A 25,177-nucleotide genomic window follows, 5' to 3' on the forward strand; every position below is an offset into this window, starting at 1 on the left:
TATTGTAATGGACTTTTTTGCATTCAGATTGGTTCCCTGATCCCTGTTAACACTGAAATACCAGGTCAACGAGGAAGGTATCAGTGGCTCAAGTGGTTAGGCGGACACTTCAGTGATGATTTATGCTGACTTAAAGTGATTGCAACACCACAATATAAAAAAAAAAATCTCAATTTGTTAAACTTGCAGTTGAAATAATCCTTTTTCTTTTCATCAGCAAGAGTTTTGTCATTAGATAGTGGATGTTCTTGAGGGTTTTTTCTTTTTAGGGGGGGAGGCATGGAGTACTTTCTGTCTTTTTTGAGAGTTGTGAGAAAAATAGTTCTAACATTTCCCCAGTGTTAAGCAGGAGAATGATAATCTTTTAGAGTCTGAACCAAAGTCTGCAGAGGTCACTGGTAAGTGTTCTGTTGACTTTATGGCCTTTGGATCAAACTTTTTACTCCCTTCTCTCCATCCCTCCTCCCCCAAAACAGTGTTTGAGGAATAGAACTTCAATATTTGTACAGTGGTTGGAATACTTAAAAGTATAAAAAGTACTAATTATTATTTGCATTTTATGCTTGTTTTCAAAACTCTGCCCTCTAAATTTATTCTTCTGAGGTTATTAAAAAAGTAATTAAATTAAATAATATACCAGAGGAGAACCTGTTGTAATCTTGTGCATTGTGGCAACAACATAAATCCCATTCCTAACAGAGCTAGCTGTTTATCTGGTTTATGTGTACTGCTGCAGGGTGGCTGCACTCAATGAGTATATGCAATGACTTTATTGGATGTTTCTCAAGGATATTAGCAAAGAAGGAAGATGTGCAAAGCATGGGCCCCTTGCACTATATGTGTGGTACATTACACTTTTGCCAGTTTGTTAACTGGGATCTTTCAATGTTCTGAGCTTACATTGCAGTGTTTTCTTCCTCTCAGAGGCTGGAAAGAGCAGTGAAAGAAAAGGTGGTCGATCTCGTTCCCATTCTCGTTCAGAATCCAGGTCTAGCTCAAAATCCCAATCTAGAAGGAAAAGATCTCACTCAAAACACAGGTAGGTATATTTATTATTTTGGACTAAGAATTCATACTGGGGTTTTTTTGAGTGGTGGTGGTTACTGAGATTTCTTACTGAGTTGTGAGACAAGTTTCCCTGTAGAGAAAATTAGTAGCTTAAACTGATCTAGATAGAGTAACTAGGAGCTTTGTCTCTGAACAAATACTCTTCCCCTCTAAATGCTGCATGTTTTCAGTATTACTTTCAGGTAAAACACACTAGAAGGTACTTTTTGTGCCATGTAGCATAACCATTTTTATGGTTTCATGGTACATTTTGTGCCATGTTGCATAATTTAATTTTGTAACCTTTGTATTTTAAAAATAAATGGTTATCTCTGTTTTGTGGATGGAACATTTAGTTTGTTGTTAATACTGCAAACAGACAGGCTGGCTGGTTTTGCTAGTAGAAAGTTGCTGCTGTCCTAAACTTCTAAACATCTAGTTAACAAATGCTGTATTTTTATTTACTGTACTGTAAATGTAAAGCTGTATTTTTTAAAAGTCAGAAAAAAAAGGCTTTAAGGGTAGTTTTTAATTCTTCAGAATTTGTTTGCTTTGCTAATTTCTTAAGTTGTGAAACAGGCTTTGAAATATAGGAGAAATAAAATTACTAGATCATCCATAAAGTTTACCAATTAAGATTTTTTTTCCAAGAATGAGACAGTCTTTCTATGTAAGACTTATAAACACTTCCTGAAATGGTACAATGTCAGGAATGTCTTTTGATCACTTACATAATCAATCTAAAGATATTTGACTCCATTAAGTATAAAAAAAAACAACAAAACTTCAGTGTATTTGATAGCTTGCACTTTAAAAAGGCAAGTGTTTTCAGTGTTGCAGTGACAGCACTATCCCATTCTTTCATCCATTGTTTTTTTAACAGGGCAGCTAGAGTTCTTTCACATACAGAAAAGCTGGCCAGAGGGAATATACCACATCAGTTATACTACCAAACATGATCTAAGTGTGCAGGCTTCAGATTTCATAAAATCATAGAATGGTTTGGGTTGGAAGGGACTTTAGAGATCATCTAGTTCCAACCCTCCTGACATGGGCAGGGACAGCTTCCGCTAGACCAGGTTCCTCAAAGCCCTGTCCAACCTGGCCTTGAACACTTCCAGGTATGGGGCATCCTCAACTTCTCTGGGCAACCTATTTCACTGCCTCACCACCCTCACAGTAAAGAATTTCTTCCTAATATCTAATCTAAACCTACCTTCTTTCATTTTAAAGCCATTCCCCCTTGTTCTATCACCACATGCCCTTGTAAAATATTCCTCTCCAGTTTTCTTGTAGTCCCACTTTAGGTACCAGAAGGCTGCTATAAGGTCACCCTGGAGGCTTCTCTTTTCCAGGCTGAACAGCTCAGTCTCAGCCCTCTCAGCCTGTCTTCATAGGAGAGGTGTTCCAGCCCTCTGATCACCTTCATGGTCCTCCTCTGGACTCTCTCCAACAGGCCTATGTCCTTCCTGTGCTGGGGACCCCAGAGCTGGATGCAGTGCTCCAGATGGGGTCTCACAAGAGCAGAGTAGAGGGGCAGAATCACCTCCCTCACTCTGCTGGCCACACTCCTTTTGATGCAGATTATTTTTGATATGGTTGGCTGTCTGCGCTGCAAGCACACGTTGCTGAGACATGTCAAGCTTTTTGTCCACCAACACCCCCAAGTCCTTCTCCCCAGGGCTGCTCTCAATCTGTTCTCCACTCAGCCTTTATTTGTGTTTGGGATTGCCCTGATCCAGGTGCAGGACCTTGCACTTGGCCTTGTTGAACTTCTTCATGAGGTTTTCACAGGCCCACCTCTCAAGCCTGTCAGGGTCCCTCTGGTTGGCATCCCTTCCATCCAGTGTGTCGACTGCACCACAGTTTGCTGTCGTCAGCAGACTTGCTAAGGGTGCACTCGATCTCACTGTCTATGTCACTAACAAAGATGTTAAACAGCGCCAGTCCCAATACCAACTCCTGAGGATCACCACTGGTCACTGCTCTCCACTTGGACATTGAGCTGTTGACTGCAACTCTTTGAGTGTGATCATCCAGCCAATTTCTTATCTATTGAGTGGTCCATCGTCACATCACAGAATCAGAGAATCATAGAATATGCTGAGTTTGAAGTGACCCACAAGGATCACCGAGTCCAACTCTGCACAGTACCATCCCCAAGAACCACACCATATGCCTGAGTATTGTCCAAACACTTCTTGTCCAAACTCTGTCAGGCTTGGGGCTGTGACCACTTCCCTGGGGACCCTGTTCCAGTGTCCAACCACCCTTTGGGTGAAGAACCTTTCTCTAATATCCAACCTAAACCTCCACTGACAAAACTTCAGGCTATTTCCTCAGGTCTTGTCACTGGTCACCACAGAGAAGAGATCAGTGTCTGCCCCTCCTCTTCCCCTCACAAGGGAGTTGTAGACTGTGATGAGGTCTCCCCTCAGTCTCCTCCAGGCTGAACAGACCAAGTGACCTCAACCACTCTTCACAGAGCTTCCTCTCAAGGCCCTTTACCATCTTCATTGCCCTCCTTTGGACACTCTCTAATAGCTTAATATCTTTCTTTTATTGTAGTGCCCAAATCTGCACACAATGTTCAATATGAGGCCACACCAGTACTAAGCAGAGCGGGACAATCACCTCCTTTGACTGGCTGGTGATGCTTTGCCTGATGCACCCCAGGACACGGTTGGCCCTCCTGGCTGCCCAGGGCACACTGCTGACTCATATTCAACTTTCCATTGACCAGGACCCCCAGGTCCCTTTCTCTGTCACTGCTTTCCAGCATCTCATTCCCCAGTCTGTACATAAATCCAGGGTTACCCCATCCCAGGTGCAGAATCCATCACTTTCCCTTGTTAAACTTCATGCATTTGGTGATTGCCCAGTCCTCTAATTTGTCAAGGTCTCTCTGCAGGGCCTCCCCACCTTTGAGGGAGTCAACAGCTCCTCCCAGTTTTGTATTCTCTGCAAACTTGCTTAGTATCCCTTTGAGTCCTGCTTTCAAGTAATTTATGAAGATGTTGAAGAGCCCAGGGCTAAGATGGAGCACTGAGGAATCCCACTAGTGGCAGGTTGCCAGTCTGATGTCACCCTATTCATTATAACTGTGCTCAACCTGTGAGCCAGTTGCTCACCCATCGCATGACATGTTTATCCAGCTGTGTGCTGGATATTTTGTCCAGAAGGATTCTGTGAGAGACAGTATCAAAAGCTCTACTGAAATCTAAAAAGATTACATCAACTGGCTTCCCTTGATCAATGAGGTGGGTTACCTTCTCAATAATGGAAATCAAGTTTGATAAGCAGGACTTTCCTGTCATGAGGCCATGCTGGCTGTGACCGATGACCGTGTTGTCTTTTGGGTGTTTTTCAGTACCTCCCAGAATAATCTTCATAACTTTACCAGGCACTGAAGTGAGACTAACAGGTCTGTAGTTTCTGTGGTCCTTCTTCTTGTCCTTGAAAATCGGGACAACGTTCGGCAGCTTTCAGTCATCTGGGACTTCTCCAGATTCCCCAAGACCACTCAAAAATCATTAAGAGAGGTTTTGTGATGACATCAGCCAGTTCCTTGAGGATTCTTGGATGAATCCCATCAGGCCCCATAGATTTGTAGGAATCCAGCTGGAGCAGCAGATCCTGCACAATTTCAGGGTTGACTAGGAGTTGATCATTCTTGCAGTCATGGTCCTCCAGCTCAGGACACTGAGACCCCCTTGGTCCATCATCCATGTTGATGACAGGCAAAAAATGCATTAAACACCTGTGCCTTGTCCATGTCCCTGTTTGTGAGGTGACCATCCTCATCCTGTAACAGGCTGATGTTATTTTTACACTGCCTATTGCCATTAATGTATTTGAAAAAACTCTTTTTATCATCCCCCACAGTTCTGGCAGCTTCAACCCCAGTTGAGCTTTACCATACAGATTTTCTCCCTGCAGTGGCAAGCAGCATCTCTGTATTCTTCCCATGTCACCTGACCTTGCTTCCACCTGGCATACACCTTCCTTTCTTGCCTTATTTTCAAGAGAAGATTCCTGTTCAGCCAAGTTGGCCTTCTGCCTGGCCTACTTGGCTTCCGACATTTAGGAATTGCCTGCTCCTGTGACCTTAGGAGGTGATGTTTAAAAAGTGACCAGCACTGATGGACCCCAGCACCTACAAAAACATTTTCCCAAGGGACCTTTGCACAAGTCCAGGTAGATGACATCAGTCACTCTTCCTTCATCCACCACTGCTGTAACCCCATTGTAGAAGGCTACTAAATTTGTCAGGCACAATCTGCTCTTAGTGAAGCCTTGTTGGCTGTCAGCAATCATCTCTTTATTTTCCAGTGCCTGTGTTTTGTAATAATGTTACACAGTAAATGTTATATAATGACATGAAAACATTGGGTACCTTTTTAATGCAAGAAGAATCGTTTGTTCAATTCTTTATTGCTTGTTTCTCTTCTCTAACTCAGGACATAACTGAAAAACAGTCTTTGTTTCGTGTAACTGCAGTAATCAGTGCTATTTTGTACTGATGCAAATCTAATTGATTTTTAGGAGATAAATTTGGATCTCTTGCTGAAAATCTGTGGTTTAAACAATTGTTGATAGGTATATATATATATTTATATATATTTATGTATATACATGTGTGTATATAGATGTATATTTTTTTTAAAGTGATTTTACCACTGCTACTGTCGGTTTTGAGAACACATGGTGGTGTGGTTTAACACCAGGCAGGAACTAAGTATCATGCAACTGCTTGCTCACTTCCACTCCTCCCTCCCTGCTGGGATGGGGAGGAGAATCAGAAAAAGATAAAACCCATGGCTGAGATAAAAACAGTTCAATAAGAGGAAAAAAAAGTAAAATGTAACAATAATACTAACAAAACCAACAATAATTTTAAAATGTAATTACAATAAGAGGGAGACAGAGGAATAAAACCCAAGAGAAACAAGTCATGCACAATACAATTGCTCACCACCTGCTGACCAATGCCCAGCCTGTCTCCAAGCACCGATTGGTGGCTCATGGCCAACTCCCCCCAGTTTATATACTGAACATGATGTTCCATGGTATGGAAAATCCCTTTGGCCAGTTCGGGTCAGCTGTCCTGGCTATGCTCCCTCATGGTTTATTGTGCACCTCCTCACTGGCAGAGCATGAGACACTGAAGAAGCCCTTGTCTTAGGGTAAGCACTACTTAGCAACAACCAAAACATCGGTGTGTTATCAACATTATTCTCATACTGAATCCAAAACACAGTGCTGTACCAGCTACTGAGAAGAAAATTAACCCTGTCCCACCTGAAACCAGAACTGTATCCACCCCTTATTCCACACTATTTATGTCATGCCAGGTCCCTGTTACAAATGGAGACGAGCTTAGACAAGTCCTGCTTTTGACTCAGATTTCTGGCAGTAGCTCTGTTTGAGGTGACCTGCACCCCAAATAGCTCTTGCTCCCAAGTTATCAAGAATGGCCAATTAGGTCTATTATAAAATGAATTATTTATTGAATAGACTCAAGATTAACAGACAGAAGACTTTAAACAGACTACTTACTACACAGGATAAAACAAAAAGAACTACTGGTAGATAAAAAATAAAGTGCAGAATAAAGGGCACCTATATTACAGCTAGTGAATAAATAGTATAGACTAGGAGTCAATGTCACTTACCACCAAATTGACGATGGAGTACACATAGAATCCTTTCACTCAGTTCCTGGGAAAGTAACCACAAAGATGTGTCCAAACTTCGGGGGGAAAGTCCTACATGTTTCCAAGGTGTGTGTGTAGGAGACTTCTGACTCTCTGGAAGTTTGTGTAGCTTTTATAAAGTGAAGTGTCTGATAGTCAGAAATTCCAGCTTATCTCCCTACATCCTGTTCTCAAGGCAAGATGTTTATTGTATCCCATCTCTCTGGTGTCAGAGATAACTCCTTACTGGACAGGCCTGGGTTATCTCACCAATTCATGTGAGGGGGAGAATGCCCAGAGCTATCGTGCCAGCTGATGGACAGAACAGATAAGCTCTTCTGTGGTAGAGGGGAAGACATGTACATTCAGGTTTCTCAGGTGGTCATGAACCTGATCTTCTCTTACAGTGGGAGGAACTTTACTCCCCCAGTCCCCATTCTGCTGTCCATCCACTCAAGAGGTATGGGAAGAGAGGTTGCCATTGAAGACTGAGGCAAAGAAGTTGTTGAATGCCTCAGCCTTCTCCTCATCCATTGTTACCAGTTTACCAGCGTCATTTATCGGGGGGTTACACATTCTTTGACCTTCCTTTTCTGGTTGACATACCTGTAGAAGCCCTTTCTGTTATTCTTTGTGTCCCTTGCTAGGTTCAGTTCCAGCTTTGCCTTGGTCTTCCTCACCCCATCCCTACGCAACTGTACTTTGTCTTTATGTTCTTCCCAGGTCACCTGTCCTAGCTTCAACTGTCTATGCATTTGCTTCTTTCCCTTTAGTTTGACCAGCAGTTCCCCACTCAGCCATGCCGGTCTCTTGCCTTCCTCGCCCGATTTCTTTTTCCTGGGGATCACTAGCTCTTGCACTCTATGGATGGCTTCTTTAAATGTCAGCCAGGTCTGTTCCACTCCCTTATGTCCGAGGACAGTCTCCCAGGAGATCCCACTGACTCTCTTCCTGAAGAGCTGGAAGTTTGCTTTCCTAAAGTTCAGAGGCCTAACTGCTCCTTACCTGACCCGTATCCCTCAGGACTATGAACTCTACTAGTGCATGATCACTGCAGCCCTGGCTGCCTCTAATGTTGATGTCCCCAATTAGCTCAGTTACATTGGTGACCATCAGATCCAGTACCTCATCCCCTCTGGTAGGGCTATTACCTGGCTCAAGAAGTTATCCTCCATGCATTCCAGGAGTCTCGGATTGCCTACAGCTTGCTGTGCTACTTTCCCAGCAGATGTTGGTGTCACAGGTGGAGTGGGAGCTTCAGACAAAGTTTATTAGAGAAGCCCTCCCATTGAGTCACAAGGTGCAGAAAGGACCCCCTTGCTTTCTAAACTCTTTCTCAGAGAGGAGCCTGAGTGTGACTGGATCCAATCTTAGCCCCAGACTTTGTCAACGGTTTAAGTCTAAAGAATAACAGAGGTGTAATTGAACCTGTGTACAACTTTGTCCGTTGGGATTAAGGATGGCAAACCAGATATATTTATATAAAAATGAATGATTTATTATGATAAATTATTAGACAAAAAGATCTTAATCAGAATTATTTAATACAGAGTATAGAAGCTAAAACTACTAGTCTAGTATAGCGTACTATATCGAAGCAATTATATTAAAGCTACGAAACCCACCCAATTTTTAAGTAGAGATTGATGTTACTCACCCATACCAACAACTGTGGGCTCTTTCAGCCTCAAGGAGTGACCTTGAGGGGCATCCTCACCCAAGGGAGGAATCTTCATACACACTCCAAGAAAGGGTGTGTTAGAAGAACCTGCTGTTTGAAAGTGGGACTAGACTTTTATAGTATAAAGTGATTGACTGTCAGTCATATGTATCCAGGTCAACTGTGCCAGCTTAGCATTTTTAGCTAAGGATATTTTGCCATACCTGCCACATCTTCACCTCCATATCAGGATGCTTAACTTTGGGATTGATGAGTCAGACTGACTTTAGCATAATTCAACATCAAAAGCAGCATGATACCTCCTCTTAGTTCACCATTAATAGCTTTGCAAAATAGGGCATTGTTCGAGTTGTTTTACCTGCTCATTGCTGTTCTTCAGAGGCAACTCTACACACTCAAGCTGCTTCTTGATGTAGAGGGCAACCCATCTGCCTCTTCTTCCTCTCCTGTGTCTTCTGAACAGCCTGTAGCCATAGATAGCCACATTCCAGTCATGGGATTCATCCCACCCAGTTTCAGTAATGGCAACAAGGTCGTAGCTTTCTAGCAGCATGGTGGCTTCTAGTGCCTCCTGTTTGTTGTCCATGCTGTGTGCATTGGTGTAGAGGCACCTCAGCTGGGCTGTTAGGTGTGTTGCCTTCCTAGAGGAAGACCCCTTAATTCATTTGAGAGAATTTTCTGGTGTTTCCCTGTTGGCTTTTGTTAGCTTCGGAGTCTATGGCTTGTCCCCATAAGACTGCAAATGTGTTCCACTGTGGCCAGCACACTTCAGAGTCAGCGAGGTCTAGATGCACTACAGCTGGGCTATTGGTTTCACCCCCAACACTGTCATGCTGACCCTTATTTCTGCTGAGCCTGGTCTTTTCCCCTCTCTCCTTCCAACCTAGTTTAAAGCCCTCTCAATCAGCCCTGCCAACTCACAGACAAGAATCCTTTTGCCCTTGCTAGACAGGTGAACCCCATCTGTCTCTAGCAGGCCTGGTGTTGTATAAAGCACCTCATGATTGAAAAAGATGAAATTCCACCAATGGCACTGGTCTTTGAGACACATGTTGACCAGGTGGGTTCTCCTGTTCTTTTTGGCATTCTTCCCTGCTACTGAAGGAATTGAGGAAAATACCACCTGTGCTCCTGTCCCTTCAACCAGTTGCCCCAGTGCTTTGAAGTCCTTTTTGATTGCCCTAGGACTTTTCTCATCAACCTTGTCTCTGCCAACCTGGGCAACCAGCAGTGGGGAATAATCAGAGGGCTGAATCAGTCTAAGGAGTCTTCTGGTAATATCCCTTACCCAGGCCCCAGGGAGGCACCAGACTTCCCTGTGGGATGGGCCCAGTTGGCATACCAGGCCCTTGGTTCCCTTCAGAAGGGAGTCGCCTACTACAATTACCCTTCTTTCTTAACACCCATAGTTGTGATCCATCTGGTTGACGGACTTGTTCTGGTCAGCCCCCTAGATAGATCTTCATCTCCACTATCATCTGCCTGACCCTCGAGTTCCAGAGCCTCATACCTATTCTATAAGGGCACCTGGGAAGGAGAGGGAGGCCGGGAGGGGATTCTCTTACCCCCCGAGCAGACCTGTTTCCATTGCCCCCCATCTTTTAGGTCTCCTTCTGCCTGATGGTGAGAGAGAGGGTCAGGGCTTCTCTGACTCTTGCTGAGCTTCCATCCACTGCATTTCTCTAAGGGATGGAAAGGTGTGACTCCACCAATCTATTTCTCTCTCACACTCCTTGATACTCTTCAGCCTCTCCACTTCCTCTTTAAGCTCTGCCACCAGGCTGAGCAGATCATCCACCTGGTCACACAGCATGTAGGTGTTGTCTCTGCTGTCATCCGATATTATCATCAGGAGTACATGAGTATTACTTAAATGGTGCATTGTTTCAAAGAAGAGCATATACACTTAGTGAAGCTTAAAGTATCCATTTTTACAAAAATGTTTATAGGCAGTATATTCTTGAGTTGTAATTATATAATTTTATGTAGTGAGGTGTCTTGGGGTGACTTTATGATGTGTATCCCCTATCGCCACTCTATGCCCAGAAATGAATTCTGTGCCTTTCTGTGTCTTTAAAACTGGGTGCGAGAGAAAGAAAAAAAAAGCCAAACAAACTTCTCAAAGCAGTTTGTGCTCCAGGGTCACAGAGATAGCAGCTGCTGCTGTTGAAGAGCGGAGAAAAAGCACCTTCTGGCTTTTCCCGGCTCTTGGCTCCTTTTCTCAGAAGAGACAGATGGAGAGTTAAACTCCTTTGTTTTCCTGGGACTTTGGCTTCTTCTTTTCTTCTGGAACTGTGCAACAACACCAAAACATCATCTGGGAGGCCCATGCCACGGCCTGGAGGGGCCACACCCCAGCTCTGGAGAGTGAACAGCCACACCTACAGGAGGACTTTGAATTTTATCAGGTTCTCTCCACAGCGAGAGGTTTTATTATTTAGCAGTATTCTTTTCCTGTGTGGTTGTTAAATAAATAGGTTTTTTCCTTCACTTTCCTCCGAGGAAAATTTTTTTTTCCCGAACCTGGTTGGGGAGGGGTAGCTGAAACCTGCCTTCTATCAGAGGATATTTTCCTCCAAATTTGTCTCAAACCAGCACATGAGGCAAGATTTATGTGGGGTTTTTTTTTCCTTCTTGGTTGACCTAATTTTCATGAAGTTTCAATATTAAAGTATTTTTCTTCTGGCATTATTCATATAGAAGTAGATCTGGCAACAGATCACTCTCAAGACATAAGGACAGATGCAGATCCAGAAGTCCCCTGAAAAAACGGTCTAGATCTAGGGAAAGGTGGAGATCAAGAAGTCGTTCTCATTCTCGGTGAGTTCCATTCCTCAGAAATTATACTGTTCATCTTAGCACATAGTACAAAGTTTTTGAAAAAATCTAACAAACCTTTTAGGTCATGGCAAAGGATGGAATCTCTAAATGCTGTAGCCTGTCCCTAGGCTTTGTTTGTGGAACAAAAGAATAGAAAGTAAATTTTTTTTGTGCTCAGTGTACTAGTTTTGTCTGTGATATAGCTAATTTTTTTCATAGTAGTTCATATGGTGCCTACAGGGGTTAAACCACAACACTGAGGTACCTAAACTTTGATACCAAAGTCTAGTCTGCATTTATACCAACATCAAGCTGATTGAAAGTAGGTAACTTGTCAGACTTCAACCAATGAATTAATTATGTTCTGTGTAGCCTGTGCTAAAAAAAAAGTGGATAATGCTTCTTCACCCTTGTCAACAGTTATACTTTGGATTCAAGCTGAACTTGATCCTGCATTCTGAGAACATGTGTAAAGTTTTTGTGCACGAGATTTTATTTTTGCCTTTGGCTATTTCATATTGGCCATACACTGCTGTAAGCATAAATGTATGTCTGTTATGTAACATATTTACATTTCAGCATCTAATACACCTATATTTTACCTAGTCTATTAAAGTCTGATTATCTAATTATTGAACTGTGAAATTCCAACAAAATAATTCCTTTATCTACTTGGATGATAATGCAACTTTCTGAGGGGCAAAATAGTGAATATTCACAAAACAAAAGTGCCTGTTGTCATGGGTTAGCAAGCATAGTCCTGGAAGTGATGTTCTTGCAAAGAGGTACTTACAGCTTCCTCTATGACCTGAGAGAACCTATCAACTGGCTAGTTTGAATATAGACAATTTTTTAAGCCACTTAGAATTTTGACCGCCTCTGTGGTCCACATTTAAGAATGGACAAACCCCGGGAAGCTCTCTCTCTTGATTCCAGCTGGGGGACAGGTAACTGGGCTGGGCCCATACAGGGCCCAGCGGGCCTTGCCGGGCCCGGACTAGGACCTGCTCAGGCCAGGCCCGGGCCGGGACACAGCCATCCTGGAGCTGTGTGGCCCTGTTCCACCCATGGCCCCCCATCCCTGCTACATGCAGACGGCACAGCCTGGCCCCCCCCCCTCCAGTGCAGCTGAAGATTCAGCCAAAGATTCAGCTGAAGCTGCCCGCTGTCCAGCAAAGATCATGTGACCAACAGCGATAAGCGAATTCCAGCTGCAAGGCCCCGGGTGAGATTAACCCTTTTAGTGCTGTAAGTGCTGCAGACATTAAGTAAAGAAAGAAGAGCTGAAATCCTGAGGGAGGAGAAAGAGGAGATGCTTAAAGCTGAAATTCTGTTGTAAAGGTATGGTGGTGATGGACTATGATATATCAGAGTACCTGTTGTAATTTCATGAAAGCATGGGGGGTGGAGCATTCAAACTGTACTTGTGAGCAAAAGCACCTGTGCTGGAATAAGCAAATGCTGAAGCAGCTGTAATTTGATGAGAAGGTTTAACAGGGAGAGATGGAAGTGATGAGGACTTCTGCTCCAATCGGAAGGAGAAGACCTCTGTTCCGAGATACTCCCAGAGATAGTCCTACAGATGAAGATGATGAGGACCCTTTTTCTCCCAGGGAAGGGGGAGGGCCTCTATTCCTAGAGATGAAATGCTCCCAGAGATGGGTGAAGAGAACTTTTGTTTCTGAACAGCTCAACCTTAAAATTGTACCCCATTAGCTCAAGATTGGACCCTCAAAAGCAGTTGTGGGGAAAGCTGCAAGTCAGGGGAAGGGACTCTCATATGCGAGCAGAGAACCAACCCGGGCGGCTGTCTCATGATACTGAAGCCGTGAGAGAATCTCTTGTGGAGATGTCTCCATAGCATGAGCAAGAGAGACTCCTCTCCCTAAGTGAACTGAACAAGGTTATTATGGAAGTGGTAAACAGACTGAACATCTCAAGGGTTGTCTTTTTACAGTGGGAGAAGGGAGAAAGGTGGGGGGAGGAGAAGAGAAGTGTTCTGAAGGTGTGGTATGATTTTTTTTTTCCTTTTTTCCCTTCTTTTAGGTCTCTTAATAAACTTCTTTATTTTCTTTCAAGTTTTGTGCCTGCTTTGCTTTCTCCTAATTCTTATCTCACAGAAGGTAAATAGTAATGAGTATTTTGGACCAAACCACTACACCTGTAAATGTAGTTTAATTAATAGAAGCCTTGGTACTTTTCTTTCTGTTTCATCTCTTTAATTCCCCTGACTCATTTAAAGGGAGCTTCATATTTAGGTTTTGCAGTTGTTTTCTGAGGAGAAAAGTTTTGTGGGAAATAGAACTGCAGATCTGTGGACCTCAGTGGGAACAGTTAGGAGGTAGGCTACACAGCTGGGCTTCATTGATGGATCCTTTTGACTCTGTTGCTGCTGTCTGGAGCTTCTTGACATATCTGCTCATTGGAAGGGCCAAATCCAATGAAACCTCTGTGATAAATTACTAGAAGATGTTTTTTGGGTCATTGTGAAATCCCTTGCTTTTGCTGGGACTGTGTGCTGTTTCATCTTAATGATCTTACATTCCGTATGTGAGACATCCAAAGAGGTATTTGCCAAAACCTGATGGGAACCAAAGTCTTCAGGTCACAGACCATGAAACAAGCCTACTATTTATTAGTAGCCAAACACTTGTTCCAATGAAAAAAGGTGGGGGCTGTGTGTATAAATATCCTAGAGACAGGTCTAGGAGTCATGTGTCTCCTTTGTTAGAAAGATGGTTCAAAGTCTCATGCTTCCAAATAATCCTTTACCAAAATGTAATCTTCCAGTGTCTTGATTTGAAAGACAGGTGTCTGCCAAGGAAGGTGGGGACCTCCCTTGGAATGGAAAATATGACCCCCTTCCCTCCAAATTATTATAACTTTGAAATTAAGGGGCTTTCAGGCAAAGATATGGGAAAAGGAATAACAGTTCTTTACTAGTATGTATAACAAGGCAAACAAACAACAACAACGGCAGCAACAACAAACAAAACCAGAAACTCAATAACAGCCTTCTCTTGGCTGTCAAGCACTTTCCCCTTTGGTGTAGTTACAGTCACAGCCGGCAGGGGCGCTGTTGGCTCCCAGCTGGGCAGGGCAGGTGCAATGATGCCCTCGGGGCTGCAGGGGTTGCTGTGGCACAAGTTCAGCTGCACCTCTCACGTGGTAATGGTGGGTGTGCCAGATGGCAAAATGGGCTGCAGCAGGAACCTCGAAGCAGCAGCTGGGATGGCAGGGGCTGGCTTACCCGGGGGTAGCAAGCAAAATGTAGCAGAGATGCTGGGGCCGTGCCCGAAGCTGCGGGGTGTTCAGGTGTTGGGTTACAGTGTAGCAAGAAGTCCTGAAGCAGTGGCAGAGAGCAGTGGGGCTGGGTGGGGGATCGCTCCCCTGTGTAGCTCACTGCTGATGGCTGGTCCCTGGGTCAGGCTGCACAGAGTGGGGGGCAGCCCCTGGAGGGGAACGGCGTGGTCCCGGGTCCCAGTGCGGCAGTCACTGGCTCTTGGCTCCCAAACAGCAGAGAAGCAAACCAGTAAGCTCCAGTCACAGTGCCAAAAGGAAAGGGAAAAAAAACGGTCAAAAGCCAAACGGTAACTATATCTCTCCTCAGAGACATCCCACTGCATGTCAGTGGAGGCCAAATCACCCCACCGGAAGAGGAAGCAACTGCCCCTCACCCTCCTCCCCCCCCCCCAACTCCAGCAGGAAATCATGGGCTGGCTCTCACCCATCGCAATACTCCTGGAGCCAGGGGCAGGGGGGGCAGCGACCACCCCGGACACAAAACAAAAAACAAAGAATGGATATGGGATAAAAAGAACCATCCCTAAGACATCCAGCCAAAGCTGTGATCTAACTGTGTGCACTTTTGGGCTCCAGAATGCAAAAAAGATATAAACCTATTGGAAAACATCCAAAGGAGGGCTATGAAGATGATGAAGGGTCTAGAGGGGAAGCCATACAAGGAACAGCTGAGGTCACTTGGCTTGTTCAGCCTGGAGAAGAGGAGACTGAGGGGAGACTTCATCATGAACTACAGCTTGCTCACAAAGCGGAGGGGCAGGCACTGATCTTTTCTCTCTGGTGACCAGTGACAGGATCCAAGGGAATAGCATAAAGCTGTGTCAGGGGAGGCTTAGGTTAGATATTAGGAAAAGGTTATTCACCCAGAGGGTGGTTGGGCACTGGAACAGGCTCCCCAGAGAAGTGGTCACAGCACTAAGCCTGTCAGAGTTCAAGAAGCATTTGGACAATGCTCTCAGGCACATGGTGTGACTCTTGGGGATGGTGCTGTGCAGGGCCAGGAGCTGGATTTTGATAATCCTTGTGGATCCTTTCCAACTCAGCATATTCTATAATTCTATGATTAATAAATTTTTATTTGGCTTGTCTACTAGAACATCCTGTGGAATTTTTCTCACTGTTTTTATGAACATGTATCATTCTCCCTATCACAAAGAAGCTGACTTGTTCTGTTACCTTGCTTCTGGTTTTATGGTCTTACTGATTTTTCAATAATTTTCTAATTCCTAATGACATTACAGATAGTTGAATTGTCTTGGTTGAGTTTTTACCTTACATTTACCTTTTGAGGTAATGTGGTGAAATTTTATCCCAGTTTTTTTGTTTCTGTGTATTAATTAATGTTGGATTTCCAAGCAATTAAAAGATATTTATGTGAGAGAACACCATAGAATAAAGGCTTCAGTCCAGTCAGCTGTCATTATTCACATGGGGGTGGTTAATCTGTAGTCCATTTTACATGCACACATATTTAGTAAAGAATGGATTTACAAATTGTAGAGTGTCTCACTCCTGATAAAATGTAGAAAATTTATGTATGGTAATGTAGCTGTGAGGTGAAAAGATATTCTTTCAAAGTGTAATGATGTCACTTTGACGATCGCAGTTTGATTTGATTTTTGCCTCCTCTTTCCCAATTTGGTTTCCAAATTTTTCCTATCTATATAGGCTCTCCCACATGGTGAACAGGGGTGACAAATGAAAATTTTGAATAATTACTATTTTTCAACAGAAACATATATTTTGTCTTGAACAATTAATGTATGCTAAAGAGTTAGTTGTAATTTTTATTGGAAAGTTCAAATATTAATTAATGGATTTGTGTTTGGCTTTTAACAGGGACAAGAAAAGAGACAAAGAAAAGGTCAAGGAAAAAGAAAAGGCCAAAGAGAAGGAGAGAGACCGAGACAAAGAGAAGGAGAGAAACTGGGACAGAGACAAAGAAAAGGAAAGAGAGCGAGATGAAGAGAGAAACAGGGATAAGGACAAGGAGAAGGACCAGGAGAGAGAGAAAGAGCGGCATAGAGAGAGAGTTAGAGACAAGGACAGGGAAAAGAACAAGGAGAAGGAGAAGGAAAAAGACAGAGAAGAGGTAGACCAGAACAAGGAAAAAGATGATGTTATGAAAGAGGGGGAGAAGGATAGAGAGAAGATTAAGGACAAGGAGGGAGATAAGGACAGAGGGGAAAAAGAGAAGGACAAAGAAAAGGAGAAAGATGAGAAGAAAGAGAAGAAGGAGCGAGAAAGAGAAAAAGAGAGAGATGATAGAAAAAAGAAAGAGAAGAGAACCAGAACACCCCCAAGAAGCTATAGCTCTTCAAGAAGATCTCGTAGCTCCAGCAGGTTTGTTTAGAATTTTTTAATGCTTTTTCTGACTTGTCAGTACAGTGATGCACCATGTAAAATGCGCATCCTAATTTTTATGTATCGGTATCACCATGTCACTTACTAATTCAGTTTGTATTCTTTCTGTTTTTTAGATTTCCCTATAAAATAAAATCTATTACAAAGAGCTCTATATGATGCTTGATGGAAAATAGTTTCTTGTTGGGCAACTGATACTTGCCTTTCACATAACTGTATAGTCCTTGAGGACAGTAAGTAGATGGTTCTTATGCCATTTCACTGTTGGAGCCATCCAAAAGTTATGATAGAGGGACATACTGTACAGTGTTGGTCTGTAACAGAATTTGTTGGGTTTATGAACAGTTGGGTGGTAGTATTTGCCACTTGGCCACCTTTAAGGATGGTGAGCAATGAGTTTTCTTGGCTGGATGGCTGAAGAGCAGGAAACAAGCATGTCATTTGGCTGACTAACCATTCAGAAAGTGAATGTATGTATCTCAGTTGAAAAATAAGGATACCTTGATTAAATGTCCAGATACAAGTAAAAATTAACACTTCTTAACCATTCTGATAGTAAACAGGAAAGCAGTCAAGGTTAATCTAGCTGTTGTTTTTGCCTGTGAGGGAGGGTAAACTGGGTAGAAGTCTGGGTAAATTCAATCCAGCAAAAGGAGACTGTGAGATTTATTATAAGCTCTGTAACTGGACTAACTCAAGCATATTCAAAAGCATAGTAGCTAACTTAAGTTCAGAAGCTTTCCAAATACCTCAGCAATTATGGAGTTCAATATCATGCGTCAAATTTAGATAGCAAATTTTATCTGTTACCTTGAGAGAATGAAATGCTGGATGAATTGGGAAAAGTTCTACATATAATAATCACTTCCCTGGACAAAAGCAAAATTTTTATAGGCCTCAAAATTCAGGAGTTCATGGTTCATATAATGCAGAAAAAGCTGTAATGGTTTCTAAATATTGTTTGGGTTATATGAAATGTCCATGTTGTTCTGGAGGTCTATGGGCAAAATATTGTGGCTTCTTTAAACATATGCAGTTTCCTATTTTAATGCATTGTTAACATTATTTCATGGGTTGAATACTTGCACAGAGTAGAGGTAGTTCTATTAGCTTTGAAAACAACAATTGCTGCATGTATGTATCAGGAGTCAGTGTCATGGGCCCACTGAGCCAGAAATAATTCACCCTTATGCTGCCAGTCCAGATCCACCTGAGATGCTTTAATCTTGGAAACCCAATCCACCTGTCCATTGTTGCAATGTTCTTCCGTAGCCTGACTTTTGGGTAAGTGTGCATCTACATAATGTACTTTTACAGCCAACTCTCTACCCAGGCAGCAATGTCTTGCCACATTTCTGCAGCCCAGATGGGTTTACCTCTGCACTGACAATTGGTCTTTTTCCATTGGTCCAGCCATCCCCACAGAACATTTCCTACCATCCACAGGTCAGTGCAGAGGTAGAGTGCTGGCCATTTCTCTTATTTAGTGATATCTAAAGCCAGCTGGATGTCTTTCAGGTCTGCAACCTGACTTGATCCACCTTGTCCCTCAATAGCTTCTACAACTCGATGCGTAGGACTCCATATGGCAGCTTTCCATTTTCAATGTATCCCTGAAATAGAGCAGGAACTGTCATTAAAAGAGAGTGTATTGCTTTTCATTTTCTGGTAGCTGATTATATGGTGGGGCCTCCTCTGCATGTTTTACCTTCTCCTCCTCCTCTTATGATGATAGTCCAAAATTTTCACCTTTGGGCCAGTTCATTATGACTTCCAAGATCCCTGGGTGATTGGGGTTTCCTATTCGAGCTTGCTGTGTGATCAGAGCAATCCACTTATTCCAGGTAGCATCAGTGGCATGATGTGTTGCAGGGACTTTCCCTTTGAGCATCCAGACTAACAGTGGCAGTCAGGGTGCCAGGAGGAGCTGAGCTTCAGTGCCAATCACTTCTGAAGCAGCTCCAACCCCCTTATAAGCTGCCAGTATCTTTTTCAGTTGGGGTGTAACAGGCCTTGGATCCTTTGTGTCCTTGACTCCAGAACCCCAGGAGTCATCCTCGAGTCTTCTCGGGTACTTTTTCCTAGAGACTCCAGGAAAGATCATTCTCCTCAGATGCAGTGTAGAGCACATTTTTCACATCTTGTCCTGTCTTGACTGGCTCAAGGGTTACTGCATGAACAATATCCTGTTTAATTTGTTCAAAAGTTTCTTGTTGTTCAGCACCCAACTTCTTAGAAGGTAGAGAGGGCTTACAATCTGACCGTATTCTGGAATATGCATCCTCAAAAAACCCACAGTGCCTAGGAAAGCCTGTGTTTCCTTCTTGCTGGTTGATGGGGACATCGCTGCTATTTTTTTGACCACATCCATTGGAGTCTGATGATGTCCATCTTGCCATTTTACTCCTAGGAACCGAATTTCCTGGGCAGGTCCCTTGACCTTACTTTGCTTTATGGCAAAACTGGACTTCGGGAGGATTTGGATTATTTTCTCCCCTTTCTCAAAAACTTCCTCTGCTGTGTTGCCCCACATGATGATGTCAACAATGTATTGCAAGTGTTCTAAGCCTCACCCTTTTCCAGTGCAGTCTGGATCAGTCCATGGCAAATGGAAGGGCTGTGTTTCCACCCCTGGGGCAGTTGATTTCAGGTGTACTGGACACCCTTCCAGGTGAATGCAAACTGTGGCCTGCACTCTGATACTAAAGAAATGGAGAAAAATGCATTAGTAATGTTGATGGTGGCACCACTTTGCTGCCTTGGACTCCAGTTCATACTGAAGTTCCAGTATGTCCAGCATAGCAGCACTCAGTGGTGGTGTGACTTCATTCAGGCCACAATAGCCTACTGTCAGTCTTCACTCTCCATTGGACTTATGCACTGGCCATAGAGGGCTATTAAAGGGTGAGTGAGTCTTGCTGACCACTCCCTTGCTCTCCAGTTCATGAATCATCTCATGGACTGGGGCCATTGAGTCCCAGTTAGTGCAGTATTGCTGACGGTGCACTGTTGCGGTGTTGGAATTGAAAAAAGAAGAAAGGCCCGGTGGCTCCGGCAGGGGGAGAAAATTGCAGTCCAAAACCAATGTGGTTGATAAGAGCAAAACTCCATTTATTAGCAATCCAGAGGCACTTATATAGTATACCAGCTTGTTAACTCTTAAGTGGCTTAAAACTTATCAAAGCGCATTTCTGCTTCTACCTAATTGGACTTACATTGGCAAGCTTCTACAGTTATGTTATGATTAAAAAAAATTCAGAGTTCACCTCCCTTCTCTCCCGGTCTTATCTGAACAGCTGCAAATCTTCAAACTCCCTCTTTGTTCCCAGCCCTGTTTTTTTCACACAAGAATTTTCTTATGCAGAGTTTTTCTCACACGCAGGCCTTTTGCTTACAAGCCTATTGCTACAGTTCTTTTATTGATCCCATAATTCTATCAATGATCCATGCCCCTGATCCTTTAATAATTGCAACAAATTCCCCCTTTTTCTTTTTGTACAAGCAATACTTGATTGGTCACAGATGTAGTGACTTTGTATATTATCTTTTTCAAGCATTGGAAGGCAAGGTGAACACACTATTAATAATATTACTAGTCCTACAGTAATCAAATGCTACACAAATAAAACTAGCCATGATTTTAAACGTAATAAATTTAACCATCCCTCTAAGCTGAGACCATCTTTTTTCTGTAATTGTGTAATTAATTGATGTAACTCACTTATCTGCTTGTGAAGTAGGAAAAAGTGGTTAGAGAGATTTGTACGGCACATACCTTGGAACTTTTCACAGCCGTGGCTGTGAGCTAATGGTAGAAAATCAATGGCTGCTTAATCTTGTAATATTATATGTCTGACACTAATAACATTCACACTTAACTCATTAAGCATTTGCAAGGTTATATTAAACTTATCCCTCTCCCAGCAAGCAAGTTTATGTAAAATAACGTAAGCCCTGGCTGCCAAAGTACCAGGTAAAAACATAAATGCTAACTAAATTAACTGCTTTCACTTGATCTAAATGGGCAGACAGCTGATTGAAAATGCCTGCTAATGCTCTTGTTTCAAGACAGTTAAAAAACAATTTTTCACTTTACTTCTGTGTTTGGTGTTATACTCAAAATTTTATGCAATATACCCAAAAATTTATGCAATTCTTCTTCTTAGTTTTGTCTTTGGAAAGGGTTCCATGACACCCACCACAAGTCACTAGCAACCACCTAGGGCAGCTGTTACATTCGCCCCAGAGTCTCACTATTTCTCCTGCTACGGAGAGTGGTGGATCTGGCAAATCCTCAGCTCCTTCACTCAGCCACGTCTGCAGCCTCTCCCAAGGCTCCTCGGGACGGAGGTTTCAGAGTCGAGCTGTTGAAGTAGTGGCGTCACTTTCCTCAGGAGCTGATGCTGACTGCGCCTTCTCGTTTCGGGGTCCTGTAGCATGGCACCACTTTGCTGGGCACAGCTCTGGTCAGTGATGCAGCGATGACTTGTCCCTGTTGTTGCAGGACATTCTGCAGCATTGCAGGAACTGTGAAGGGGTTAACAACAACTGTGCAATGTTGATGCAATCATTTAGACACAGGACATCTGCTGTAAAGATAGACTGCAAAACGCTTTGTGTAGATAAGTCAGCAAGCTTTTGATTATTTTTTGCACTTTTTGCATTATTTGTTGGTACTTCTCCTTTTGGGGCTGCTTCCGGGTCGCCCCAGCCGGCTTTGGCTTTGCAGGCGAAACCGCAGAAGCCGTGCTGCTGCCGGACGTTCCGCTGTTCGGTGGGGGGGGGGGGGGTTACTCTCTGCTGCTTTTGGCCGGGTTTTAGGACCTCTGGGTTGCTCTGCCGCTTTCGGCAGGACAGCAGGACTGTCTGTGTCTCCTTGGCCCGCCTGCGCCCCGCCCCCTGGGTCTGGTGTCTCTGCTTCCACGTTCGCAGCCATTTCTCCCTCGGCCGTCGGAGGGGTAACATCTGGCTCTGCCAAGTGTAGCAGCTCCTGCAGTAAGCGGACGCGTGCTGCTGTGTTTTTAACCGTTTTTCTCGTGGCCAGCCCGAAGGACCGTGCTACCCCGGACTCCGCTGCGGTCTCTGCCCACCGCTCCATAAGACCAGCGTCTGTTTCTTTCCCGGAGCTGCTACAGCCAGCGCTGCCACTCTCTAAAGTCTCTATGGCAGCTGCAGCCACTGTCTGTTCTGTTTTTATTTCTGCAAGAGTGCTAGTTACTGCTCTCCAGGTGAATTTGATAGCTTTTGTTTCTTTAGCTTTCTTTTTAAACGATCTTGGATCAGCTAGTCCCTTATAAAGGTGCACTTCTTTAAGTCCCCACTTTTCTAAAAAGCATAAAAATAAGTCAAGGGCCACCTCTGGTTCCGCAACTGCGTCTTTCCGCAAACACACTGCGTCTCACCACAAACTGCGTCTACCCCCAAAACCACATCTTACCGCGCTGTCCCTGCTGTCAGGGTCGTGCAGCCTTGCAGGTTTAGCCCTTGTCAGCCGATTCGGCGGACCCCTGATGTCAGGTCAGTCCAGGCACGGATCAGACACTGGCCTGCAGTGTTGATCTTTTGCCCTCCAATTGCTGCTGTATCGGTGCCACGTTGGCTCCCACCGAAGTCAAAAAAAACAAAGTGCCAGTCCCAGTCCGAGTTCCGAGTTCGGGCACCAAATGTTGGAATTGAAAAAAGAAGAAAGGCCCGGTGGCTCCGGCAGGGGGAGAAAATTGCAGTCCAAAACCAATGTGGTTGGTAAGAGCAAAACTCCGTTTATTAGCAATCCAGAGGCACTTATATAGTATACCAGCTTGTTAACTCTTAAGTGGCTTAAAACTTATCAAAGCGCATTTCTACTTCTACCTAATTGGACTTACATTGGCAAGCTTCTACAGTTATGTTATGATTAAAAAAATTCAGAGTTCACCTCTCTTCTTTGCGGTAGCAATCGGTACTTGTTGTTCTTCAACCCTCATCAGTTCCACAGCAGAAGGGTCCTATAAGAGACCAGGCAAGGTATTCAGCTGTTTAATTTCCACTGTCTCCACAGCAGCTATCCCAAAATCACAATGATGCCCTTTGGGGTCCTTGAAATACTCTCTCCTCAGGTAATCTGTGTGAAGGATGCATGGGGCCTCTGGACCAGTCAAAGTGGGGTGTTTTTGCCATTTGCTCTGGGTCAGGCTCACTTCACCTTCCAGTACAGTAAGCTGTTGGGATCCCCCTGTCACCCCAGTAACAGAGATGGATTCTGCCCCTAAATATTTTGATGGCATCAGGGTACATTGTGCACCAACGTCAACTAATGCCTTATACTCTTGTGGGTCTGATGTGCCAGGCCATTGGATCCTCACAGTCTAATAGATCCAATTGTCCCTTTCCTCCACCTGGCTGGAGGCAGGGCCCCTCTAGTTCTGATCATAGTACTCATTGCTCACTTCTGGTAAATATGACATGGAGGTCCCTTCAAGAGTATCAGAAGTAACATCATCCCTTCTATTCTGTCTGAGGACTTGCTCACTGGAAACTGGAGTGGCATTTATCCTTGAAGAATTTCCTGTGGTGGTTGCCCTTCCTCTCAACTCACGTACCCATGCTGCTAGGGCAGAGGTGGGTTTTCCATCCCATTTACTCATGTCCTTTCCGTGGTCACACAGGTAAAACCACAGGTTACCTCGTGGTGTGTACCCTCTCTCTCGAGCAGGGGGGCGCTTGCTCCCAATAGCAGACTCTGGTCCATACTGGTGGGGCATGGGACATTTCCTCTAACTCTCTCGAGTCTTTCAAATCTGTCTGCTGTCTTGGACAGTCTTTCCACAGCCAAGGTACCACAACCACGTGAACAGACCAAGCAACATTGTGATCAGTGTCTCTGTACCTAATATAACAAATGCTCGTGGATGCCCCGCTTGACTCCCTACACAAAATCAGACTCGTTAGGGTTGGAAGGGCTCTCTGGAGATCATCTAGTCCAACCCTCCTGCCAAAGCAGTGTATATTGGATCTGACTGAGGTAGAGTTCATTTTTCCTTAGCAGCCATCACAGTGATGTGCTTAGCATTGGTAGCTGGAAGGGTGTTGATAACACACCAGTGTTTTGGCTACTGCTGAGCAGCGCTGTTCCTCTAACATTCCTTCCCCCCATCAAAGAGCTGGGAGTGGGCAAGATCCTGGGAGGGGACACAACTAGGCCAGCTGACCCAAATTAACCAAAGGGATGTTCCATACCATATGACATCAGCTCTGATATAAAAGCTAAGGGAGAGAGGAGGAACAGGGGGCATTCATTATTCTACAATGCTTGCCTTCTGGAGCAACCACTATTAGTGCTGAAGCCCTGCTTCCTGGGAAGTGTCTGAACATCGCTCGCTGATGGGAAGTAGAGATTAACTTTTCCCTTATGCACGCGCAAATTTTTGCTTGCTTTTTTCCTTTGCTTTAGTAAGCTGCCTTATCTCAACCTACTAGTTGTTTTCCATCTTATTCTCTCCTGTCCCAATGGGGAGTGATAGAGCAGCTTACTGGGCACCTGGCACCTAGCCAAGATTAAACCACTACAGTCCTTTTGGCACCCAAATGTGGGATAAGATAAAGGCAGTTATACATATATATATTGCATGCTATAGTAAATGGTAAATAGTAGTTATCAAGTATCAAGCTCTTATGAGGGACATGGCGTTTGTCAGCTGCACTGCTTATCTCTTTGTTTTGCTGCATTTGGGAACATGTTAAGACAAACAATGACGATGAGTGAATACAGCTCCTTCTCCTTGCCCAGGGTGGATGTGAATGATTTTATACTGCAGACTTCCATGGTCTTTGCTCATCCTTATGTAAGCTGTTTAATACTATTAATAATATTAGCTAATACTGTTGGTACGCTATGGAATTCATGGAATCTGTCATCATCCTGGTGTAAGAGAAAACCTTTAGGTGAGGGGCTATTGAAATCTGCTCTGAGGCATCCAGTTCCTGGGTGGCAGGGTGAGTGGAATAGGGTAGTTATCACATCCCATTGCCTGGGACTTTACACCCAAACAGGTAAACAACACTAATAAACTGACCTGTCAACTGATAGAAGGGTGCCTTGTTTACCCCCACTAAAACCAGCAGCTTCTTGCCCAGTATTGGGGCCTGGCCTGTGCCTACCGAGCCACTGTTCAATACTCTCACAGGACTGTAGTTGAGGCAGGAATCCAAACTGCAGTTGAGGACACTATAGCTGAGACAGGGACTCAAACCACAGCAACTACAGTAATTGCCCCAGTAGTGAAAACAA

General features: G+C 43.9%; 1 protein-coding gene across 5 annotated transcripts in view; it reads left to right on the forward strand.

Moving 5' to 3' along the window:
- LOC309584569 (uncharacterized protein) overlaps positions 1–25,177 on the forward strand; it is an 81,992-nt gene that overhangs the window by 44,350 nt on the left and 12,465 nt on the right. For all 5 annotated transcript variants that reach the window (XM_082300650.1, XM_082300651.1, XM_082300653.1 and 2 more), the window contains 3 exons: positions 925–1,039; positions 11,125–11,244; positions 16,387–16,890. In XM_082300650.1, coding sequence (XP_082156776.1) covers positions 925–1,039; positions 11,125–11,244; positions 16,387–16,890 — 739 coding nt within the window. The remainder of the gene's footprint in view (positions 1–924; positions 1,040–11,124; positions 11,245–16,386; positions 16,891–25,177) is intronic.

The sequence above is a fragment of the Coloeus monedula genome, assembly GCF_965178545.1.
Source record: "Coloeus monedula genome assembly, chromosome: W".
In the NCBI taxonomy this organism is placed as follows: domain Eukaryota; kingdom Metazoa; phylum Chordata; class Aves; order Passeriformes; family Corvidae; genus Coloeus; species Coloeus monedula.